The following is a 23,370-nucleotide window of genomic DNA, read 5'->3' on the forward strand; positions in this document are numbered from 1 at the left end:
TAATTTAATCTCTTCATGTCTACATTATCCTGCAGCAAATACTGTTAAACCAGAGCAGGGGCAAGGGACTGTGCGTACAGCACATACATTTGCACAGGGCAGCAGCATCTGAGGGCCAGTCAAGAGCAGCTCACAGCAAAACAACAGGTACTGACAGACACAAATTCAAAGAATTATCAGTGCTTTAAATCACTATTTCACATCTTTCCTTTTGCAGCTATGCAGCCATATGAAATGCTATAGCTCACCATGGTTTTATTTTTGTATTCTAAGCTTTTTGATTTTTTTTTTAAGATATTTGACTCACTTTCTCTCTGTCCCTTTGAAAGGACCCTAAATTTGTCACTGTTCGTTTATTCTACATGTAGGGGAACGAGGCCAGGAGGGAGGAGCTTAGGAAGGAGGGTTAAGTTTCCCCTGGAAAGAGAGAATGAATATATTTTTTTCTTCTCTTCCCTCTGCCAGCCATAGCTATTGGAAATTAAAGTGTTTAATAAATTGTAATACTTCTATTAAGCCTCTCCTTTCAGCTTTAATGCTACTATTACTATTTATCATTTCTAAAGGGTTACTAGATATATGCAGCACTGTACAAACATACATAAGCAGCAGTCCTTGTTTGTTACATAGAAATAAAGACAACTGAAAGCTGCTAGTGAATGGGTGCCATGTTGTATTGCCCAACAAGCAACACACAAGGTTAAAGTAACAGAAAGAAGTATAAAACAGTGAAATATAACAATCAGAGACAAGGAGGCATCAACCTTTAAGTTAACATCTATAACTCCTCCCCTTTCCTTTAAGTATTTAAACAACTTTCTATTGTATAACGCTCAACAGATTAACACAGTGAAGAGAGCAGATAAAGATCAAAAAGCTCCATCCAGTCAGCCTGCAAATCTTTTTTGTTTTATTTGGCTATCAGGGTAGTAGCAGATGCTACTCCGTGCAGGCTAATGCCAAGCAGCAATGTAAACTAAGTGTAATAGAAAAGTTACCCCATTTCTTCATTTCCATTCTCTAACCAGTCGGGATCCTCTGTGCTTGTCCCACGCCCTTTTGAATTCCATTACTTTTTGTCTTCACCGCCTCTTACAGGAGGGCATTCCAAGCATCCATCACCCTTTCCGAAAAGAAATATTTCTTGACATTGTTCCTCCTTGGAGTTTCATACCATGACCCCCCGTTTTTACAGCTTCCTTTCCATTGGAAGAGATTCGATTTTTGTGCATCATTAATTCCTTTCAGGTATTTAAAGTTCTACCATATCTCCCCTATCTCTTCTCTCTTCCAGGGTATACATATTAAGGTCCTTCAGTTCCATCTTATATGGCTTTCCATAAAGACCCAACACCATTCTGGTTATCTTTCTCTGAACCGCTTCCATTCTGTCCTTATCCTTTTTGAGATGAGGTCCCTAGTACTATACAAAATATTCTAAGTGAGGCCTCACCAAGGATCTGCACAGTGGCATTATCACTTTTTTCCAGCTGGTGATGCCTCTTTCGAAGCAGCCCAGCATCCCTCTAGCCTTAGCCACTGCTTTGTTACATTGCTTCGCCACCTTCATCAGATACTATCACCCTGAAAACTCTCTCTCCTAGTTTGTGCACAACAGTCTCTCCCCCCCCCAAAAAAAAAACAAAAAAAAACATACAACTCCTTTGGATTGCTGTACCCCAAATGCATGACTCTGTACTTCTTGGCATTGAATCCCAACTGCCAAATCTTCGACCACTCCTCAATGACATAGATGAGAGTCCTTGGACTGTGGCATGGTTGACGCAGTCTAGTAAGTGAACTTCCTGAACAGCTGGCAGACACAAATTTACTAGGACTGGAGCTGGAGCTTTACTTATACCATCCCCATTCCCCACAAGTTGTGCCCTTGGGTTCCAGAGGCTGACAGGGCTTAGTCGAGTGTCATGCAGCAGTCAATGAGAGTCCAGGTACAGACAGTGGGTCAGAGCTGGTAGCGAGAAGACTGGATCCAGATACAAGCTGAGATCAGGGTAGGCAGCACATAAGGAAGAGTCAATATCCGTAACAGAGGTCAGTACCAGGCGGTAGGCAAGAGAATAGTCGAGGTCCACAGTGGAGGTCAGTATGGAGTCAGAAATGACAGACACAACAAGGAAGGAAGGACACTGAGGACCAAGACAAGACAGGATAGGCTGGGCAAGGAAACAGAGACACAGACAAGGCAGGAGCAAGGCAGGGAGGCAAACAGGAACCAAGGCAAGGCAGGAGCATGGCAAGGGAACACAGTAAGATACCAAGAAGGAACATAAAGCACAAAGGATAGCAACAAACCCTGCAGACAAGGCAGGAAAACCTGTTGCTGAGGCACCAACTTGTAGCACAGCTGGGGTTTAAATATCCAGCCTTGTGATATTATCACAAAGCGCCAACACTGGAGTTTCCCGCTGCAGGGCCTTTGGCAATGCACGTTCTTAACTGGGACCAGAGGAGCAGCAGCCATGGCAGCATCCCGCCTGCGTCAACCGCATTCCTAAGCTGTGGCATCTTGGGGTAAGTGCGGCCGGTCGCAGGGCTGCCGCAGCCAGCCAAGCATTCCTAGGTCACATCTTTTTCTTTCTACTCCTTTAGGTGTATCTATTCTGTTGTAAATGTTAGTGTCATCTGCAAAAAGACACATCTCATCTTCTAATTCCTCCACAATATCACTCTCAAAGATATTGAACAAAATGGGACCCAGAACCGATCCTCGATGCACATTTATCATTCTTCTTTCTTTAGAATAGGTTCCATTTAGCACTACTTGCTGAGGTCTGTCAGTTAGCCAATTTGTGATCCATTCTACCACCTTGGTACCCACTCCCACGCTTCTCATTTTATTTATGAGCCTCCTCTGTGGGACCATATCAAAAGCCTTGCTGAAACCATTTCCAGCGCTCTTCCTTGACCCAATTCTCTAATCACCCAATCAAAAATAAATCTGATTTGACAGGCCTTACTGTGGTAAAGCCATGTTGTCTCAGATCCTATAACTCATTGGACTGCAGATAGGTCATTATCCTTTCCTTTAGCAGTCTTTCAATTAATGTTCCCACCACCAAAATAAAGCTAACCAATCTGTAGTTTCGAGCCTCCTCCCTGCTACCACTTTTGTAAAGTAGGACCAAGACAGCCCTTCTCTAGTTATGCGGCTCTGCTCCCATCTCCAAGGATCTATTGAACAGGTCCTTCAGCAGACCTGGCAGCAGTTCTCAGAGCTCCCTAAATATTCTGGGATGTATCTTATCTGGCCACAAGGCCTTGTCTACTTTCAGTTTTCCTAGTTCCTCCCAAAAACTTTCTATTCACATTTGTACTCTTGCTAGCCAGTGATAGTCCTTCTCCAATGTCTTCTTTAGTGAAAACCGAACTGAAGTATTTGTTTAATATTTCTGCTATTTCTTCATCTTTGTCCACACTTTGCTCCTTGTCTTTCAATCTTACTATGCCACCTCTGGTCTTCCTCCTTTCTTGAATATATATGAAAAATATTCTATCACCACACTTTAGCTTTTTGGCTATTCTTCCATTTCAGCTTTTACAATCCTGTTTTCTTTCCTCGTTTTCTTCAACTTCACCAGATATTCTTGCTTGTGTTCCTCTTTTTGAGTTCCTTTGTACCTATCTTTTTTCCTTTATTTTCTCAACCACTATCTTGGAGAATCATGTGTTTCCTTTTTATTTACTTTTCTGCATAAAGGTTTATTGCCTTTGTTATAACTCCTTTCAATTTGGCTTACTGTTCCACCACTTCACCTATCTCCTTCCAACCTTTTAGCTTCTGTAGCCATTTTACCAAAGTCTATGTTTCTGAAATCTAGGATCTTTCTGTGTGTGACTTCCTTCCCTCTTGGCTGTTATATCAAACCATACTATCACTGGTGCCCAGGCGGACACTACCCAAACATTTGAGATATTTGTCTCCATTTGTAAGAACCAAATCCAGTACCTCATCCCTCATGGGGGGGTCCATCACCATTTGTCCAAGCATAGCCCCTTGAAGGGCATTCACAATCATTCTACTTCTCACAAATTTTACAGCAGGGATACTCCAATCCATATCCAGCAGATTAAAATCTCCAACAAGCAATACATCTCCCCTTTCTTCCCACCTTTTGGATGTCTGCAGTCAAATCTCTATCCATCTCTTCTGACTGAGAGGCCTGTAAATCACTACATGTAAATGGATGTGCCTTTTTTTTTTTTTTTTTTTTTTTTTTTTTAAAGACAACCCACAGTGATTTTTCCTTACACCCCTGAATTTCAGTTGCTCTGATATTGTTTTTGATATACAGAGCTACACCTCCCACAATTCTGTCTTTTCTGTCCTTTCGTTTATAGCCTGGTATTGCCATATTACACGCATGAGATTCACTGAACCATATTTCTATAATTGTAACAATGTACAAGTCCATCTCTGATATTATAGCCTGCAAATCTGGAATTTTATTGCCCAGATGACAAGTATTTGTGCTCATAGCTTTCCAGCTTTTCTCATTCAACTTGTTGCTCTTCCTGGAAGGCATTTAACTGTTGTGTTTCCCTCAAAATTAATTCCCAAATTAGCAGAGATGTGAATCGTGTGATCGATCGTCTTAACGATCGATTTTGGCTGGGGGGGGGAGGGAATCGGATCGTCGCGGTTTTGTTTTTTTTTTTTTAAATCGTGTAAATCGGGGGAGGGCGGGAAAACCGGCACACTAAAACAACCCTAAAGCCCACCCCGACCCTTTAAAATAAACCCCCGCTGGACTTTTGGCAAGTCTTGTGGGGGTCAGGAGGCCCCCCCAAGCTGGCCAAAAGTCCCTGGGGGTCCAGCGGGGGTCCGGGAGCGATCTCCTGCGCTCGTGACATCGGGGGACAGGAACCAAAATGGCGCCGGTGCTACCTTTGCCCTGTCATATGACAGGGCAAAGGTAGCGCCAGCGCCATTTCTATTAACGCACCCGTTGCCCGAGAGTGGAAGATCACACCGGGACCCCCCCACTGGACCCCAGGTAATTTAAGACATTTTGGGGGAGTTCGGGAGGGTGGGGGATTTATTTTAAAGGGTCGGGGTGGGTTTTAGGGTTGTTTTAGTGTGCCAGTTTTCCTGCCCTCCCCCTTCCCCTTCCCCCGATTTACGATTTTTGACGATAAATCGGGGGAATTCCTATTGTATATCGCCTCTAACGATTTTTGACGATTTAAAATATATCGGACGATATTTTAAATCGTCAAAAAACGATTCACATCCCTACAAATTAATACCTCCCATGATCGAGTCTCCAAGTACAAGGAGCTTTCTGTTATGATTTATGTTAAGGGATTGGTTTGCACTGATGTGTTTGTGGCATTGTGGACCCTTGGTCGCACTGGAGATGAATCCTCTCACGGGGAGGAGCCCCGTGGGGAACCACTGTGATAGGCTGACACAGATAGCAGAAAGTATGGATAGAGTCTTTATTGTACTGCTGTAGATAGATGGTGAAAGCAGGAAGGTAAGGCACTGATCCACGAAATGCCAGTACGTTCAACATGTTCAGAAGTATAGTCTCACCCAGATGTTCACAATAGGAGGGAGCCCGCAGTGCAGATAATGCCGCGGCTGGTGGGTAGAGTTGGAGCGCCAGATCGTAGAGGTACTCACAGAATGAAGGCGTCTTACTGGTGGTAGAATGGTGGGACCGAAGGTCCGTGGTGCAGGATATAGAGGTAGATAGGCCCTCGAGGAGCGAGTAACCAAAGGTCTAATATCCTGAAAGTAGAATAGAGAGAAAGACTCCCGAGGAGCGGTTGTCTTAGTTAGTGAGATGCCCCGAAGGGAAGATGGAAGCGAGAGACCCCCGAGGAGCAGGTGTCTAGAGCTTCTTGCTGGAGCGAGGCCCTTAGAGTGAAAGCGGTGTCTAAGGGAGCAGCTTAGAGCAGTCAGAGTAGCGAAGTGAAGTCTCTGCTAACTCAAGGTGGTAGCGGAGGCGGAGACTAGATATACCCGGAGGTACTGACGTCATGAGGTGGGGCTGCCCCCGAGGTTCCCGCCATGATGCGTATTTGAGCGTAGGATATGTGCACACTCACACCCTAGGCGGCCACGGGAGTAAGCGTGCGGATGGGGACGCCTATGCTGGTTTGGAAACACCGAGGCCCTCAGCACTGGAGGCAGCCATCTTGCCCAAAGAGAGTGAAAGGGGAGAAAAAGAGGTAAAGCAGAGCGGTCGCAGCTGTCTGCAACCGACGGACGCAACATGCGCATTGGAAATCTCTCTTCCTTTCAGATACCACTTCAGTTTCCAATGCTAGAGTATCTTTATTTTCCAAATAAGAAAGGGCATTTTGTACCAGTATCAATTGATAAAGTGAGTGTGTGTCACAGATCTTGTTCTACCTGAACCCAATCTAATCCATTTATTCCTGGATGCTCTGTGGAATTGGGAATGGACATCCCAGCTAAACAAATGGGGACAGTGGATGTCTCTGGGTCACAAGTCTTATCCTACCAAAGTCCACTTTAAACACTTATTTGTGGGTTTTTTTAATCTTTTGTGGGAGTCACAGCAGGTTTTCTGAATGCTGTGAGGTGGTGGATCATGGTTCTTAATCCCTGTTTAGCCTTTTTTATTAAAGTTAATTCTTCTTTAATTTGAGACAACTCCTTTTTCATTGAAGAGAGTTGTAAACAAATTGGGCAAATTTTAAGCCTCCAGATGATTCACCTAAAGAACAAGGCACCACAGTTATTACACTGAATAGTAGTCATTTTGTTAATTTTGATATGGAACACTTTAAAACATAAGTACTTTAGGATTTCTATTATGTTTAAATAATTACTGTAATTGTGTTTCCTAGCAAGACTATATATTAGAAAAGCAAGCCCTGGGATGGGTGGGTAGTGAGTTAGAATGGGAGGGCTTTTAACAGTTTAGATTATCTAGTAACTTCAGTTCAGAGGTTCCTCCTCTATAAGGGCAGGTTTGTACAATGGGCTAGATCAGTTGTTTCCCAACCCTCTAATGGAGTCACACCTAGCTAGTCGGATTTTCAAAATTGCCATAATGAATATGCATGAGATAGATTTACATGTCCTAGGTCTCCAATGTATGCATATCTATTTTTCATGTATATTCGTTATGGATATCATGAAAAACCGACTATTTAAGTATGCCTTTAGGAGACAGTTGGGAAACACTGGGCAAGATAGGAAAGGTAAATTCAATTTTTTATCCCAACAGCAGATTTACCAAGCAAAGTCCCTCTTAAAATAAAAGAGCAGCCCTTATACAATTTATTTGAAAAACAAATTCTACAGCCCAGCTATAGCCAGCAGCTAAAAGAAAAAGTAAAATAATTCCAATAGGTAAAGAAACTAACAATATAGTCAAATTTAACAACCAAATTATAACAACAGCTTTCTATAGGGAATATAAAAACACAATCAAGGGGAAAAGCTTATTCTTAACAAGGTCACAAAGAGAACAATTAATAAATCCAAATAAGATCAGCGAGAGAGTTTTGATCTATAAGCAAAGTTCACTGTGAAACAATCTAGATGGTATAATCCAGGTGTGAGGGAGTGTGCGGACCAGGCTCAGATGTCCCGCCCGGTCCTCCTTAAGCTTGGGCTCCCCAAGGTATCCTGGGAGGAGTCCAACCCCTGAGCATGAAACCTAAGGGCCAAGACAGGCTAGCTGTGAGATAGGTAAATCTGAATGTGTTTAAGCCAGAGACTGCCTGAGTTCCAGGCGCCTGCTTTATTGTTTGCTGCCAAATGTTTGCTCTCTCATATTACTGTAAATAAAGAGCACTTAACGCACAGCCAGAGTGTATGTGTGCATTTCTCTGGCTATGCCCACGCCATTGACCGCTGCTGTGCCATACCAGGTTATAATTAGTGAATAAGAAACTATTATGCAGGAGGAAAGGATTTAACAGCAGAAAAAAAAACTTGTGCGCACTAAGCTTGAAGGGAAACATATACACAGAGGCTTGCAAAAGTATTTGACTCCTTAAAAAGTCAGCCTTTGTCCTTTTTCCACCAGATCTGTGAGACGCCTATATGTCAATATCTTCATTTAGTGCTATACACTCTAATTGTCCACTTATTTTTACATGTCTCATTTGCATATGAACACCAAAATGAATTCTTTTTATTCCTATTAATAACCAGCTTATTGGTAGTTGATTTGGGAAATTTGGAATCATTTCTATCTTGTGAGACTCTTGGGCAACTCTTGCCTCCCCACCAGCAGAGGATTTTAGTGGGCCTCTTGGACTATCTGTTTAGCCCTCCCAGCTTTATGACCCACACTTCCTGCTGAAGGCCATCTTGTTCTTGTTTGGCCACTGTTATATTCCAGGCTCACAGTCTGCATTTTTCCACAGCTTGTTCCTAGACTCGGTCTTCCATTTGGTCCTATGTTTCATGTTCCTGTTTACTCCTATATTGCTTCATGTATCCAGCAGTCCTGCAGTGGTCCTGCACTGCTTCTGTGGGGGCTTTCATGTCTCCAGATTTGGATTCTATGCTAGCTTAATGTGTTCCCTATGACTGTGGTCCCCAACCCAGTCCTGGGGGGGCCCACCAGCCAGTCAGGTTTTCCGGATATCCACAATGAAAATGCATGAGAGAAAATTTGCATGCACTGTCTCCATAACATGCAAATTTTCTCTCATGCATATTCATTGTGGATACCCTGAAAACCTGACTGGCTGGTGGGCCCCAGGACAGGGTTGGGGACCACTGCCCTATGATTCCTGTTGTTCCTGTCCAAGTCCTGCCAGCCACCAGTACCTGAGGGCTCAACCCGAAGGGATGGTGGCCGTCACAGGCAGAAGTCTGGCCCTGTCTGTGCAATACCCACTCCACAACTTCCAGGCCAGAACAGGTTCCATGCCTGAAGAGTCCACATTAGACACACTACCATCTGCGTCGCCTGAGCCCTGGAAGTTCAGTAGTCGGCATCTCCCCCAACTCCATAGCTGCATGCGCGGCTTCTTGCCTTCAGCTTGAAAAACCCAAAGATCATTGTTGTCTCCTGTGGCATATAACGGGGGAACTGTTTTTATTTTTTTGAAGGAGGAGGAACAGTGTTTTCCCTTCATTCCCCCTTAATACAAATCCTCTCAATTTGGAGCTTATTACTTTTCTCTCTCCCATATTTCTCTCCCCAACTCTCGTTTTCCTCTTCTGTTCCCTATCCCTCCCTCCACATTTCTGTCCTTCCCCTTGCCCCTCTTTTCCCATTCTTGCTCCCCCTACTCATTCCCTCTCACACGCACTCTCTCTCCTCAATGCCCATCCTAGCACTCACTCTGCTCTCTCTTCTTACTGAGCTTCCCCTCTCTCATACACACGCACACACACAGTTTGTCTCTCCCCCCCTCCCCCTTGATCTCTCCCCCTCACTCATACATGTACACTTTCACTTGCCCTCTTCTTTGAAGGATTGGACAGGAAGACGGTGCTCTCCATCTGGCTATCAGAATGAACCAATCAGAGGTGGGAGGCAGAGAATTAGCAACAGAGCCAGTCAACTTCAGTACAGATTTTTTTTTTTTCACAAACGTATGTAAACCGTTGTGATGGTCCCGTACGACGGTAGATAAAAATTATTAATTAAATAAATAACTAGATGTAGAGAAAAGAGGTAGCTATACTGAGAGGAGGAAACAATTTCTAGGACCCAGAGATTCTGGGTGCTGTCCCAGATACCTGGAGAAAGGACTCTAAACCCAGAGTCTTTGGGTCAAATCCGGAGAGTTCGTAGGTATGCCCATCTTCCAACCAGAATTCCCTCTCCTCTTTTTCCCATTTCATAGCCCCTCTCTCCAGGGCTTAATATGTAAAGAAAAAGGAAGTAGAACTGTCATGTGGGGATGGGTGGTGGGAGGGAAGGGGCAGGACCAGGGCTAGGTATGAACTCACTCTCTCCTCCAAATGCACACTCACTCTTTTTCACTCTCTCTTACGCACACACACACACACTTGGTGACACCCTTCACACACCATTGCTGCAGAGGAGCCACAACTGATTTACCCAGTCACCTCCTACTTTGCTTCATCAGGTCCTGGAAAGATGTGGGAAAACACCCAGGGGCCGACGTAATAAAGTGCACCCACCTAGGGCACAGGTTCATGAGCGGCTGGACGCGCGTTTTTGGGACTCGCTAGACTAAACCCCGAGGCAATAAGGGGGATCAGCGCATCCAAAACGCGTGTCCAAACAAAGGCGTCGCTAATGGCACTCATCACATGTAAACGCCATACAGTTGAGGCTGTTAGCTATTACCCACAGACGCAGAAAAATTGCCCTGTGCCCAAGCCACACTTTTTAAACCCATCAAATTTAACGCTTGTCCTGCAGCAGGCATAAAGTCTTGCCGCACAACAAGGGCTCAAAGGAAAAAACAAAATTACTGCTTTTCTGTGGTTCTTCCTACTTAGTTGCAACACTAAGTAGGAAGAACCACAGAAAGCAGCATCATGAAAAAATAAAAAGGCCTGACAGAAAAAAAAAGTTGGGGGTCACACAACATACAATCGCATTGTACACGCTCCAGGCTGTGTACATTGTGCATGTGTATTGTGCCGGTAGATTAGCTGCTGCGGGATAAAACTGGCACTTGTATTGAGCGTCCCTTTTCATAACCCACACACATCACAAGTCTCCTGGGTGCCCGAAGCCAAGGATGCACTAGGGAGGCACAATTTATCCCTAGTGTGTCCTTTTTAGCGTGGCAGCTTATTTTATTATTGTATCGTGGGCCCAAGGGAGGTGGATGTGCGTGCGTTTGAAAAAAAAAAAAGGCGGCCAGTCTGAATGCACTTTTTTTGCGCATGATATGCATCGGTCCCCCAGTCTGGGTCAATCTGCCAGAAATTAAACCCTGTATAACACACACAAAAAAAGGGTTGGATTAACAAATCAAAAGTTGTAAGCAGTAGTGCCAATCATTAAGGCCTAAGTTGAAACCTTAATTATTCGCCCTGCTGCTTACAAGTTTCAGCCTTGTGCTTTTTGTGTCTGTTCTTTGCTCTGCGGTGTATGCATGAAGATCACTCACACACACGCTTCACTCCTCTTTCCTGCAGAATCGGAGGGGACTGGATTAGGGAGCAGACTGGCTCTTCCCTGCTTTGCTCCAAGCTCCTTTTCTTCCCTATAGGCTGCCTGGAGGGAAGGGGTCTGCAAAAGAACACCCCCTGCTGCTCTGCCTCTCAAGACTGCAAAGAAGTGGTTGAACTGCGTTCCAGTGCACTCCCCCATAAATTAAGCCTGGTCTCTCACACACCCCATAGCTCCTCTGCCCCTCTCAGTCCGTCTGTCAACAACCCTCCCCCCATCTACACTGCACCCCAGAACAGAACAAAAGCAGGAAGCTGGTCTGTCCTACACTGCTGTGGCCTCTCTGGTCCCCCTGCAGCCTCCTGGCTAGCTGTGGAATGTCTGATCAATGAGCCGCAGAAGGAAGCAGGAGTAGCAGCAGAGGAGACCAGTTGATTCGCGCCTGCCCTCCCCTGTGGCTTCCTGAGAGGTGGGGGCAGTAGCAGGGAGACATGAGTGCTTCTTTCCTGCCCTCCTCCTTGGCCCTGCAGCATGGGGCATTCAGCTCCTGACCCACAGGCACGTAGGAGACAATATCAAGGGTGCTCAAGCACCCACAAAGCAGAACCTATGCCTAAAATCAGACCTCCCCGTTTGTCCACCTGGTTTCAATCTTCCGTAGCAACTGCGGTGTCTCCCAGTTATTGGACTGACCAAAGTCTCTCTGCAGCCATTCAACTTCAGTGGAGTCTTGTGAATCACCCAGGCTGCAGCTGCAATACAGCTCAAACTATGACCCACGTTGCTGAGGAGTATATATTCAGGTCTGATTAAACTGGGACGAAGGGCTTCAGGAACTCCATTTACCCACTGATAAAGCTGCTGTCAGACTCCATGACTGTGCACAAACTAAATAAATCAGTCTGGTCTTGATCCACCAAGTTGCACTTTGACAGTAACCATTCACGTGAAAGCAACAGCGGCAATTAAACAATCACACGGAGCTGCGATATTTTTTTACTGACAAAATAAAGGCATTCAGACACCTGGGGATTTGTGTAAACAAGTGTAGTACTGTTACTTTCAGACTCAAATTGTCACTTCTAGAAGACATGTGTGGCATTTGACACACAAAATCAAAAGGAAACCTGAAGGTTTAGGACCTTATTTCCCACATGTTGAAAACCATTTTTTAGATAATCTGGCAGCTCGTTAAAATAAGCCAAATCATTAGGATCCCATTTATTTGTACTGATATACACAATTATTGGTGGTGTGTATGTGGGAGGGAGTGGAGAACGGAAAAACAAAGATTTGATGATTGTATAAGACCCGTGGGAAAATGTAACAAACTAGGCAAATAAAAATAAGACTTTGCCAACGAGTACACTTGCAAAACTAAATTGACATTTACTTACAGAGTCCAGAAAACACAGGTACATCCCAGAGCTCTGCAAAATTGCTTGGTTTTTCGCAAACCCAACTGTTGAGCAAAAAGTAAATGAACAGAGTTATTATATTATAATGTTAATCAGCATCTCAGCTTGGATTATGTTACTGTTAATGAGATATGAACCATAAGGGGGCCTTTAGCTTTGCTGAACTGGCAAGTGCAAAGTGTGAGAAGGCCAACCCTCCATACAGAAATGGAGAGGGGAGGGATCTTCAGGAATACTCTCAGACTGTCAAACTCCTCTTACCCAAACCGAACCAGAGACTAGACAGGAATTTATTTTTTTCCTAAATATTTTGCAGTTTACAGATGCTGTTTGCTCAATGGTTTTCATATTCAGCCCTCAAAGAACCAAAAGAGATCTAGTTCTTAGGGACTCCATAATGAATATTCATAAGATATAATGCTTTACATTTGCTCTCAGACCTGTTTGGGGACTTTGAAGGCCAGATTTGAGAATCTTTTTTTTTTTTTTTGTATGGGTAGGTCTGTCAGTCTATTTCAGCAAGTTGTGAGTTCTCTGACAGTATTGCCAAAGTTACTTACTAGAGGACTACCCAGCAAACAACACAAGATTTATCACAAATGCTGGCATTGTACTCTCCAGAGACACATGGCTTTGTAAGAGTCTACAATATCTTAATCCCAATATACTCCAATCCAATTACACATTGTTTAATATTTATTTATTTTTAATTTTTATATACCGATGTTCCTGTATAAAATACATATCGCACCGGTTTACATAGAACTGAACTGTCGCCTCAAGGGCGGAATACATTAAAACAGGTTGAGAAAGAACTTACAGGGAGACATTCAACAACATGATAAACTGCAACAAAGTACGAGCTCAAACATATGTACAGTGGTATAGATACTGTCTATCGCTTCTTGTGATCTTAAGCTCTCAGGGAAGGCTTGGGTGAATAGCCAAGTATTTAGCTTCTTTTTGAATGTCAAAAGAATATCTTGAATGTCTTGAATGTCAAAAGAATTTAGAGAAAAAAACTTTAAGGAAGCTATCCTTATACAAAAGCTTCAGTTGCTGGTGTAACCTAGATTACAGCTCGATACTGTAAGGCCGCGGTAGAAACAGTGCGGCAGTGTCAGGCGCACCCTTCCTCCCCGCACGCACAGTTCTCTTGACCTAGCGCCTGATACTCTCTTCTAATTGCATGCAAATGCATGCCGCGGCTGTGAAGCGTTAGGGAAGGGTTATGCCCGCGCAACCCATTTTACTGTATAGGCGCTTAATACAGCGCCTATACAGTAACCTGGGTGCGCTGGTACCTGTCATTTCAAATGACATTTGAAATGACAGGCACCAGGAAGTGTAAAACACAAAATTTTTAAATACCTGTCGGAGGGCCGCGTGGGTCCAGGCGGCCGGCGGGATCCGGGGGGCGGGTGGTCGCGTGTTAAATCTAGGCTGCGGGCGGGTGGGCGCCTGTTCCAGGCGGCGGCAGCGGGGGCGGGTGGACGCGCGTTAGTTTCAGACGGCCGGCGGCGGGTGGTCGCGTGTTAAATCTAGGCCGGGTCGCACAGACGCGCATTCATCCAGGCGGAGGAGCCTGCATTCATTCCGGCAGTGAATGAATGCGCGCCTGTGCGACCCCTGCGATTCGGCGCTCAAGGCAGTCACATGCCATGACGTCGGGCGTCGTGACGTCACACCTTGAGCGCCGAATCGCAGGGGTCGCACAGGCGCGCATTCATCCAGGCGGAGGAGCCGGCGGCGAAAGCAGCCTGGATGAATGAATGCGCGCCTGTGCGACCCCTGCGATTCGGTGCTCAAGGCAGTCACATGCCGTGACGTCGGGCGTCGTGACGTCACACCTTGAGCGCCGAATCGCTGGGGGTCGCACAGGCGCGCATTCATTCACTGCCGGTGGGGGCTGCCGGAGGCAGCCCCCACCGGCAGTGAATGAATGCGGCGAAAGCAGCCGGCTCCTCCGCCTGGATGAATGCGCGTCTGTGCGACCCGGCCTAGATTTAACACGCGACCACCCGCCGCCGGCCGTCTGAAACTAACGCGCGTCCACCCGCCCCCGCCGCTGCCTGGAACAGGCGCCCACCCGCCCGCGGCCTAGATTTAACACGCGACCACCCGCCCCCCGGATCCCGCCGGCCGCCTGGACCCACGCGGCCCTCCGACAGGTATTTAAAAATTTTTATTTTTTTTTCTGACAGGTTTTGTGTGTCCCACAGCATTACATTTTCTCGATCATCTCTGTATCGCTTTTTTTTTTTATTGTGTTTGAGTATCTTAAGCGGTGTCGATGGATTTGTTACTAGACTCACAGTCCTAACTCCTACTAGGGGGAGGCGGTAAACTAACACGTTAAGGCCGCGGCAAAACAGCGGGTTACTAAGGAGATATCATCAGCGCCCGTTACAGTATCGGAGGGGAATAGCTAATTCCTTCATTGTACAGCTAATTCGTTCATTTACACATCATATACATGCTGCCTGCGGAAAGGGTTATGTGTCTATTTTACGAAGCGCTAAGGACGCGTGAAACTGGAGACTGTATCGCTGGATCGCCTTACTCGTCTGTATTGTGCGCTCCCAGCACGTTACAGACGGGGAATCTTTAACCGCACGTTACTGTATCGACCTGTTAGTTTGTAATACCATTTATTTGACAAATGTAAGAATAATCCAAAAATGATGCAGTATATGGAGTGTTCAAGTTTACATGGACTCCATCTTCAGACAATAGATCTCCTAATACAATCTATAATGGATTTAAGTTCTTTACAGTAAGGATGTTCCTTATCGATAGCAAGTACATGACTTGTGCTAACCTCTGACTGTATCCTTGTACTTAGGTTTCTATTTACCCTGACAAGTATGCGTACCAGGACCAGCTTTTGGTACGGCAAGCTGGGCGGTTGCCCAGGGTGCCGGGAGGCAAGGAACACCACAGAAGATCTAGCGACCAAAGAGAGACCAAGATCTGGTAGGGCTGCTACAGCTACCAAAGAAAGGCTTAAGCTGCTGCAGATCCCCTCCCTTGGCACCCAAGAAAGAGGCGCCAGAGAAGGCCAAGAGAGGGGGATATATGAGAAAGAGAGAGAGTGTGAGTGTGATTGTGAGTGAAAAAAAGTGACAGATCCTGTGTGTGTGTTTAGAGGGTGTGTGTGAGAAAACCTGTATTTGTGTGTAACAGACCGAGAGATAGTGTGTGTGTGAGTGCATATGCATATATGTATGTCAGTGCGTGTGTGTGTATGTATGTTTGTGTATGACAGTGGAAGAGCCTGTGTGTATGTATTTGTGGGGAGACGGATAGAGGGAGAGCCTGTGTGTGCGTGAGGGAGAGAAAAGAAAGTTTGTGTGGCCCCCCCTTACCTCTCCAATCCTCAACTATCTCAGGGTAACTGGAAATCAAAAAATTCCAGGAATGGACTGCACGAGATTTTTAATCTTTATTAGTTTAATGATTAAGTGTTATTTGTTGTGTCTGCTAGTTTGAAATATTTTATTCGTTTTGGAAAATGTATAACTTTTTTTTATGAGTTTTTAATTATTGGATGTTCTAATCATGTTTTGAAATATTTATTCTTTTTGAGAGGAGGGATGAGAAGAGCAGGATTTGGAGAACAGAGGGTGCAGTAGTGACTAGAAGACTGGGCAGGGGGGAAACAGTATTTGGATTGTGAGGGAAGATGGGGGAATTGAGGGATTTAGAAATGTGGAAGATGGTGGGTAGAGCTGGGACTCAGGGATGCTTTGGGAGAGTAGGTACTCGGAGACTGAGCAGAAATTATGGTAGGGGGACTCTGATTGGGTGGGGGTATAAGTGGGTGGTGTGAAATGGGGTTGTGGGAGGGTCAATCTGGAAAAACTAAAAGGGGGCCCATACACAGACGTTTTCTCAGAGTCCTCATAAGTGTTTAAAGCAGCTCTGAATCCTGGACAGGAAAAGCGCTATCCATGAGTGAGGAGGAGTGGAGCAGCCAGGCCTGGAGAGTCAGAATGGAGGGGGAGGAAGTGCCTTAAGAGTGGGAGGAGAGAATACTGGAAAGAAGGGGAGGTAGGGGAAGGAGGGAAAGAATGTTTGGAGGGAGGGCGAGAAGAGTGAGAAAATGTTGAGGGAGGAGAGAAGAGGCAAATGGATGGAAGGAGGGAGAAGAGGGGAGAAAGTGCTTGCAGGGAGGGAGGGAGAATGCCTGGAGGAAGTGCATGCCAGGAAGGGGGAATAATGCCAGGAGAATGGATGGAGGGAGAAGAGGGAATAATGTCAGAAGGGGGTTACAGAGATTATCAGGAGATACGGAGCCATCAATGATTTTCGCCCAGGGTACCATTTGCCCTAGTGCCAGCTCTGATGTGTACACTCAGTGTTATACAAAAGTTAAATAGCTGTATATTTGACTGGAGGAGGAGGAAGGACAATAAAGTCTGGTTTTCAGTTCTAGCAGCTTGGTATTTATGTTGCTAATACATACTACATGTTTTCTATAAGCTCTAGGTTATTACCTGTACTACTTTTAATTCATGCTTTCATGTTATTTATCAGTACTCAAACACTATTTATTTATTTTTTTTTACCAGCAAATATTTCAGTCCTGCTGAAAGGTATCAAACTGACAGCACTAAAAATAGAATCCTTCATTTGTTCACAGAACACATACAGAACAGGAAGCTGAATATCCACGCTTCTTCCTTTCCACAGTGTTGTGGACAGACCACCTCTGAAAAGTGAGAACATAACTTGGTTTCATTTCTGCTTCAATCTTTGGTCTCTATGCTGAGACTGCCAATAAAGGCTACCAATTACTCTAAAGTGTGATAGTGGTTTTTGGGGGATGGAGAGCCCTTGCCACTAAAGGGTAGAGATCACAGACTCATTTCACAAAGTCAGCCAAGCACCTTTTATATGACAATGACTTTTAATTAGTACCAACCCTAATCAGAGTAACTGCCAAATGTGAAAATGTCTACAGCCATTCAGGCCTAAAGATGAAAAGTTCAGTTCCTCTACCAGTCTATTTATCAAAATACTATAACGCATTATTGCATATTGTTGTAGATTAACTTGTGTTGTTAATAAATAGGCCCCCATTTATCTCAATGAGGCCTATTTACTTCTAAAATGCTTTAACATATGTAATTGCATTCTGGTAAATAGGATCCTTAATCCCATATGTGTAAAGCTGCGGATATCTCTGCCAAATTTCTGAGCCATCTATAACCAATTCCCTGATCCACCCGGTCCTAGAGGTGAAAGTGTCTGTATTCCCATGGCAATCCTTAGAAGCCCCCAATCGAACCACTAGGCTACTCCTGCAATCAGTCAGGAGTAGCCTAGTGGTTAAAACAGCATGCCGAGAACCAAGCAAGCCAGGATTCAAATCCTGCTGATGCTCCTTGTGATCTCGGACAAGTCACTTCACCTTCCGTTGCCTCAGGTACAAACAAAGGTGAATTTTTCAAAATGTTGCATGCTCAAAATATTGTAGCCTCTACTTGCGTATTCTGTATTTTATAAAAGTCATAAATACATGCGTATGTTCACTTTCGTGCACACATACATTTGTAAAACAGAAGTGATCTAGGGGTGTTCCAGGGTGGGGCTAACAATTATGCATCTAAGTTGCTATTTTATGTTTTTTTGTTTTTTTATTTTTTATTTTCAAAATTTCAATATTACATATTCAACAATATTGAACTCAAATCAGGACATAGGATTAATTTACACTTCAACCAAATAAGTACTTTCCATAACATATTAGATCCTTTTCCTCATTACAAAACCATAAAAGGGAGATCCAATACATGAGCAATCACAATAATAAACCAAATTTACCATTCAAATGAGGGTATAGCAGAATATTTAATTCTATTCCAACTGTTTACTGGATTTGAGTCTCAACTTCCTCCCTATGGTCGCGACGAGCTTTGAGGTTCAAAGTATCTTATCCCTTCCATACGCATTATGCATTTGCAGGGAAATCTCACCACTATTTGTATTCCAAAGGTTCTTGCTTGATTTGCTAAAGTTAAAAATTTCTCTCTTCTTAATTGAGTTTCCTTAGCTAGGTCTGGATAGATCCATACCTTTTGTCCCAGATATAAAGAGGTTCTATTCACCAAAAAAAGTTTCAAAATATTATCCCTTTCAGAAGAAAGGTTAAACTTAACCAAAAGAGTTCCTCTTTTTTCAGTCTGGGAACTAAAGGATGCCTCTAAAAGATGTTTCAACAGCTGCCTGGATCAGACATTCCTTCATTTTTCCAACTAATGACGTAAACACTTGAAATTGAGGGAAAATTCTCCGGGGGTAAAGACAACACCTCCAGAAAATAGTTCCTCAATTGTTCCTTAGGTGATACTAATTTACATTTTGGAAAATTTATAATTCTTAAATTATAGAATTCTCTATATTTTCAACTTTTCTAGACAAAATGGATTCTCCTTGAACTATAGATGTTTGACACTTTTAATTTGTTTTATATCTTCCTCTACTTTCAATAAGGTCTCCACATGATTAGTCACGATAGGATTCAAATTAAACAAAGCAGTTTGCATATCCTTTATATTGCTATTTAAATTTGAAATGTTAGTTTGTAATACAACTATAGCTTGCCAAATCATATCCATAGTTACATTTTGTGGATTCCCTGCTAATACAGTAGGTATAGAATTCAAAGATTGAGATAGAGAGTTCTTGCCTGTCGTAGCTCCCCAGGGGGGAGGCGGGCTCTCTTCCTCTAGCAGAGGTTATTCCTTTGCTGATTCCTACCCACTGGGAAGGAAGCACTAAATCTCCTTCCTCTTTTGGCATTGCTAATCCCAGTCCAAGATCTTCCTCGATCGGGCTCGATTCTTTGGACACACTGAAGAGCCTAGTTCATTGACGGAATCGATCGGGCTCGATTCAGTCACACTGAAGAGCCTAGTTCATTGGTGGTTGCAATACTTTGGGGTGGGTTGTTGGAGCCCCGGGACTTAGACTAACCTCTCCCAAAAGGAGAGATGCTTGCTCTTCATCTACTTTAACAGGACACTCCAGGGTTATCTATTCTACTGGTGAATAAAAGCCTGTCTTAGTTGTTTGCACTGAGGAGAGTCTTGCAGGGGTCGAGGCTTCCTGTCTGACTCTACCTTTTCATTAGGTATGTGGCATATTGATTGCCAATCAAGGAAATACATAAAAACACAACTTGAAGGCTTATCACCTACACTCTTATACTCAATTTGTACTTAAGGAGGTTGACGAGTAAAGGGATCAAAAAACTAAACCAGCAATTAAAAGGGGCCAGCCTTCCAGCCTTCGCCGGCCTAAGCCGGACCAAGCCGCGCGCCCCTTATGGAGCGCGCAGCTTAGGCAGCGCGCCATCTGCCGACCAGTTATATCGGCAGAAGCAGCATGATGTCGTCACTCGGGCACCGCCTCTTGTCGGGCTCCACAGCTGGTCCCAAATGCTGTTCCGGGGTGTCTCACCTACAAGACTTGCCAAGGTTAGTCTCTCCGAGTGCTGGTATCGATTTAGAATCCCACTCTCTCTCACTCCTCCTCGGACTCCCTGCTATTTTATGTTTAAATGCTTTATTGACAGCAGAATACATTACCAAAAACCCTTCAAAGTGTTTCTTATGCACCTCGAAGGTAATTGCAAATATATACATATCCTTCCCTCCCCCCCCCCCAGTTTTTCTCCCCTCCACCTCCCTCCTACCCAAACGAATCACAATAGATGATCACATAGTAATGCAAACCCCTTAGCAAAAGCCAAGAAAAATACCAATTAGGCTAAGCACAGGTTAATACCGCCCCCATCAGATTGTCCACATCTCTCCCATTATAAACACCCCCTCTATCACATCTCCATAGTCCCATCCCTGAACCACACATCTCTCCATCCCTTTCATGTTACCTTAGGTTCAGGAATATGAACATACAGTCTGAATGTTGGCTTATAAATCATTATTTAAAATTAGGCTTATCACTCTTGGAGGTAAAGTCTGAATATACAGCTCCCAAATTGCCAAAAATATTCTCTGGCATTTAAAAGTATAGTTACGAGGCCATGTTGTCCATTTGCATCATAACATGCAACTGGTTACGCCATTGCCAGAAAGAAGGCACTGCATCCTTCCTCCAATTCAGGAGAATAGACTACTTTCCTATAACAAATGCTTTCCCCACAAAATCTATTTCCCCTCATTTTAAACAGCACTGGTGGAAATTGTTTAAACAACAGTGCTTCAGGGTAGTGGGAATCATATAACTCAAATTCTTAAAAACAGTCCGATATCTTGGTCCAGATTCATTGAATTTCCTTGCAATTCCAAAAAAAAATGTGTGACAGCATATCTACATTGGTTTTAAATTTGACAGAGATATCTGTTGTAGATTTACCAGCACACACTTGTGAGAGTTATGCCCTTCTCAGAAATTTGTATTGCGAAACCATCATAGATATGTTAGAAGAAAGATTCTTAATATGTTTAAAACAAAATGTCAACGTTTGCTCTAATATCACAAACCCAGCGGGTTTGTGATATTAGAGCAAATATCACAATCTTCCAGCGGGTCAGCAATGTCTCAAGATGTATATCCAGCACAAATGTGTATATATCTTTCCATATTCTGTGCAGAGATAACTCCCTCAAAACTTCTAGATTAAAAAGATCATCCAGAGAATCCAAAAAAGCTGTCCAAGTCCTTCACAGGCAATGAGACTATATAGTGCTGCAGCAGAATACAAGAACAATAATTATCATTTAAAGCATACTGCTATTTTAGCCCTACAAATGACATGATCTCATCCCCTTCCTTCCATAACATGTTGCAATTGTGTTATACCCTTTAATTTCCATTACTGGAAGTCAGCAGTTTTTACTTCCAGGAAGAAAATCCGGATTCCCTTGACAGAAATTGTGAGAAAGAGGATGACCTCTCAAATATATCCTTGCCACATTGACCCAAGCCCATTTACATGGCGATATCAAAATACACTTTGACCATCCTCTTGGCAGTTTACGATAAACAGCATGAAAGACATACTTCAAATCAAGAGGGGCAGTCAAAGCACACTTCCCTGCTAAATTAAGTTGCTATTTTAAAAGACACACTCATACATTTTTCTGACTTACTCGCATATTTTCACACCTGAGAATCATCTAGTTTAAGTGATATTAAATATGTTTATTTTGGAGTACTGTCGGGGTAGGAGGTCTGGATAGACTGGGGAGAGTTCAGGCTGAAGAATCAGGAGGGTCTCAATGGAAGGACTGGGCAAACTAGTGGACTAACTGGTAAACTGGTTAATTTCCTCAATGGCACATGTTTTAAAATTGGCCGACGTGTGTAAATCGGGACTTTCATGAGTAAGTCCTAGTTTACTTTCATGCTTAAAATATATACACATATTTTATTTTATTTATTTGCAGTTTTTATATACCGACATTTGTTTAGTAACCTCACATCTGTTCATAATTAACAAACATTGCAGCTGTGCCAAATAGAACGAACATGTGCAACAGTGCTTTACAATAAACAATAAACTTTACAATAAACTTAACGAACATATGCAATAGTGCTTTACAATAAACTTGTTAACTGGGGGGGAGGGGAGAGAACAGTGGAACAATGAAAGGGAAAAATAATATAGTGGTACAAAGCAAATTGTTCTCACTGAATATATAAGTCTATAAATAGAATGAATTTTATAAAAACACAATTGGAAAAGAGAAAAGCTGGGTATGAGAGAAAGAAATGGGATAGAAGTCTTATATACAATTGATATACAATCGATATGAATAATTGCCAACAAAAAGTTAGGTGTGGCGATAAAGAAATAGGGGATGTACGTTTAAGTACATTAGTGGGCAAGGCTGTAGGAGTAAGGGAGAGAGGAGAGCGTAAGGGTTAAGTAAAAGCCTGTAGGAAAAGCCATGTTTTCAGTTTTTGCTTAAATTTTATTGGGCATGTTTCTTGCCGTAACTCCAGTGTCATATTGTTCCAACAGTTCGGTCCGGCTATGGTTATCGCACGCTTCCTAGTTGACTCAAGAGTGGTGGTTTTATGTGTGGGGGTGTGTAAGGTGGCTGCATGTTGTGTTCTAGGGGTTCTGGACTGTTTGTGGAAGTAAAGTTCATTATTGAACTGTGTCATGTTTTCATTGTGTAGGGTCTTGTATATTAGAGATAAGGTTTTGAACATGATTCTCTGCGCAATGGGGAGCCAGTGCAGATCTCTGAGTATGGGAGTAATATGTTCCGATTTTCTGGTGTTGGTGAGAATGCGTGCTGCTGCATTCTGAAGCATTTGTAGTGGAAGAATGGTAGTTTTGGGTAGGCCTAGGAGAAGGGCATTACAATAATCAACTTTCGAAAAAATGAGGGATTGCAGTACAGTACGGAAATCGTGTTGGTAAAGTAATGGTCTCTTTTTTTTTTTTTTTTTTTTTTTTTTTTAGAGTGTGTAGTTTGAAGAACCCATCTTTAATAATGTTATGTTTTTTAAAATTAAGGTGGTTGTCTAATGTGACTCCAAGGTTTTTAACAGTGTTAGTGAAGTCAGGAGAAATGAGTGATGTGTGAGTGGCAGCAATTGTGTTTTTGTGATTCTGTGGGGAAATGACCATAAGTTCTGTTTTATCGGGGTTAATGGCCAGATTGATGCTAGTAAGAAGGTTACTAATTGCGGTGAGGGCAGTATCCCATGTTTTAAGGGCATCATTAAGGGAGTCAGTGATGGGGATAATAATTTGTACATCATCTGCATAGATGAAGTATATAAGGCCAAGTTCTGTCAGTAGGTGACAGAGGGAGGATATAAATATTAAAGAGAATAGAGGAGAGGGCAGATCCTTGTGGTACTCCATGATTTATACTGTATGGTTGCGATTCATGGTTTTCAAA

The 23,370-nt window shown here is 43.5% G+C and overlaps 1 protein-coding gene across 2 annotated transcripts in view; it reads right to left on the reverse strand.

Moving 5' to 3' along the window:
• B3GNTL1 (UDP-GlcNAc:betaGal beta-1,3-N-acetylglucosaminyltransferase like 1) overlaps window positions 1–23,370 on the reverse strand; it is a 715,330-nt gene that overhangs the window by 606,144 nt on the left and 85,816 nt on the right. For both annotated transcript variants that reach the window (XM_029600286.1, XM_029600287.1), the window contains exon 4: window positions 12,458–12,522. In XM_029600286.1, coding sequence (XP_029456146.1) covers window positions 12,458–12,522 — 65 coding nt within the window. The remainder of the gene's footprint in view (window positions 1–12,457; window positions 12,523–23,370) is intronic.

This window comes from Rhinatrema bivittatum, chromosome 4, assembly GCF_901001135.1.
Source record: "Rhinatrema bivittatum chromosome 4, aRhiBiv1.1, whole genome shotgun sequence".
In the NCBI taxonomy this organism is placed as follows: Eukaryota; Metazoa; Chordata; class Amphibia; order Gymnophiona; family Rhinatrematidae; genus Rhinatrema; species Rhinatrema bivittatum.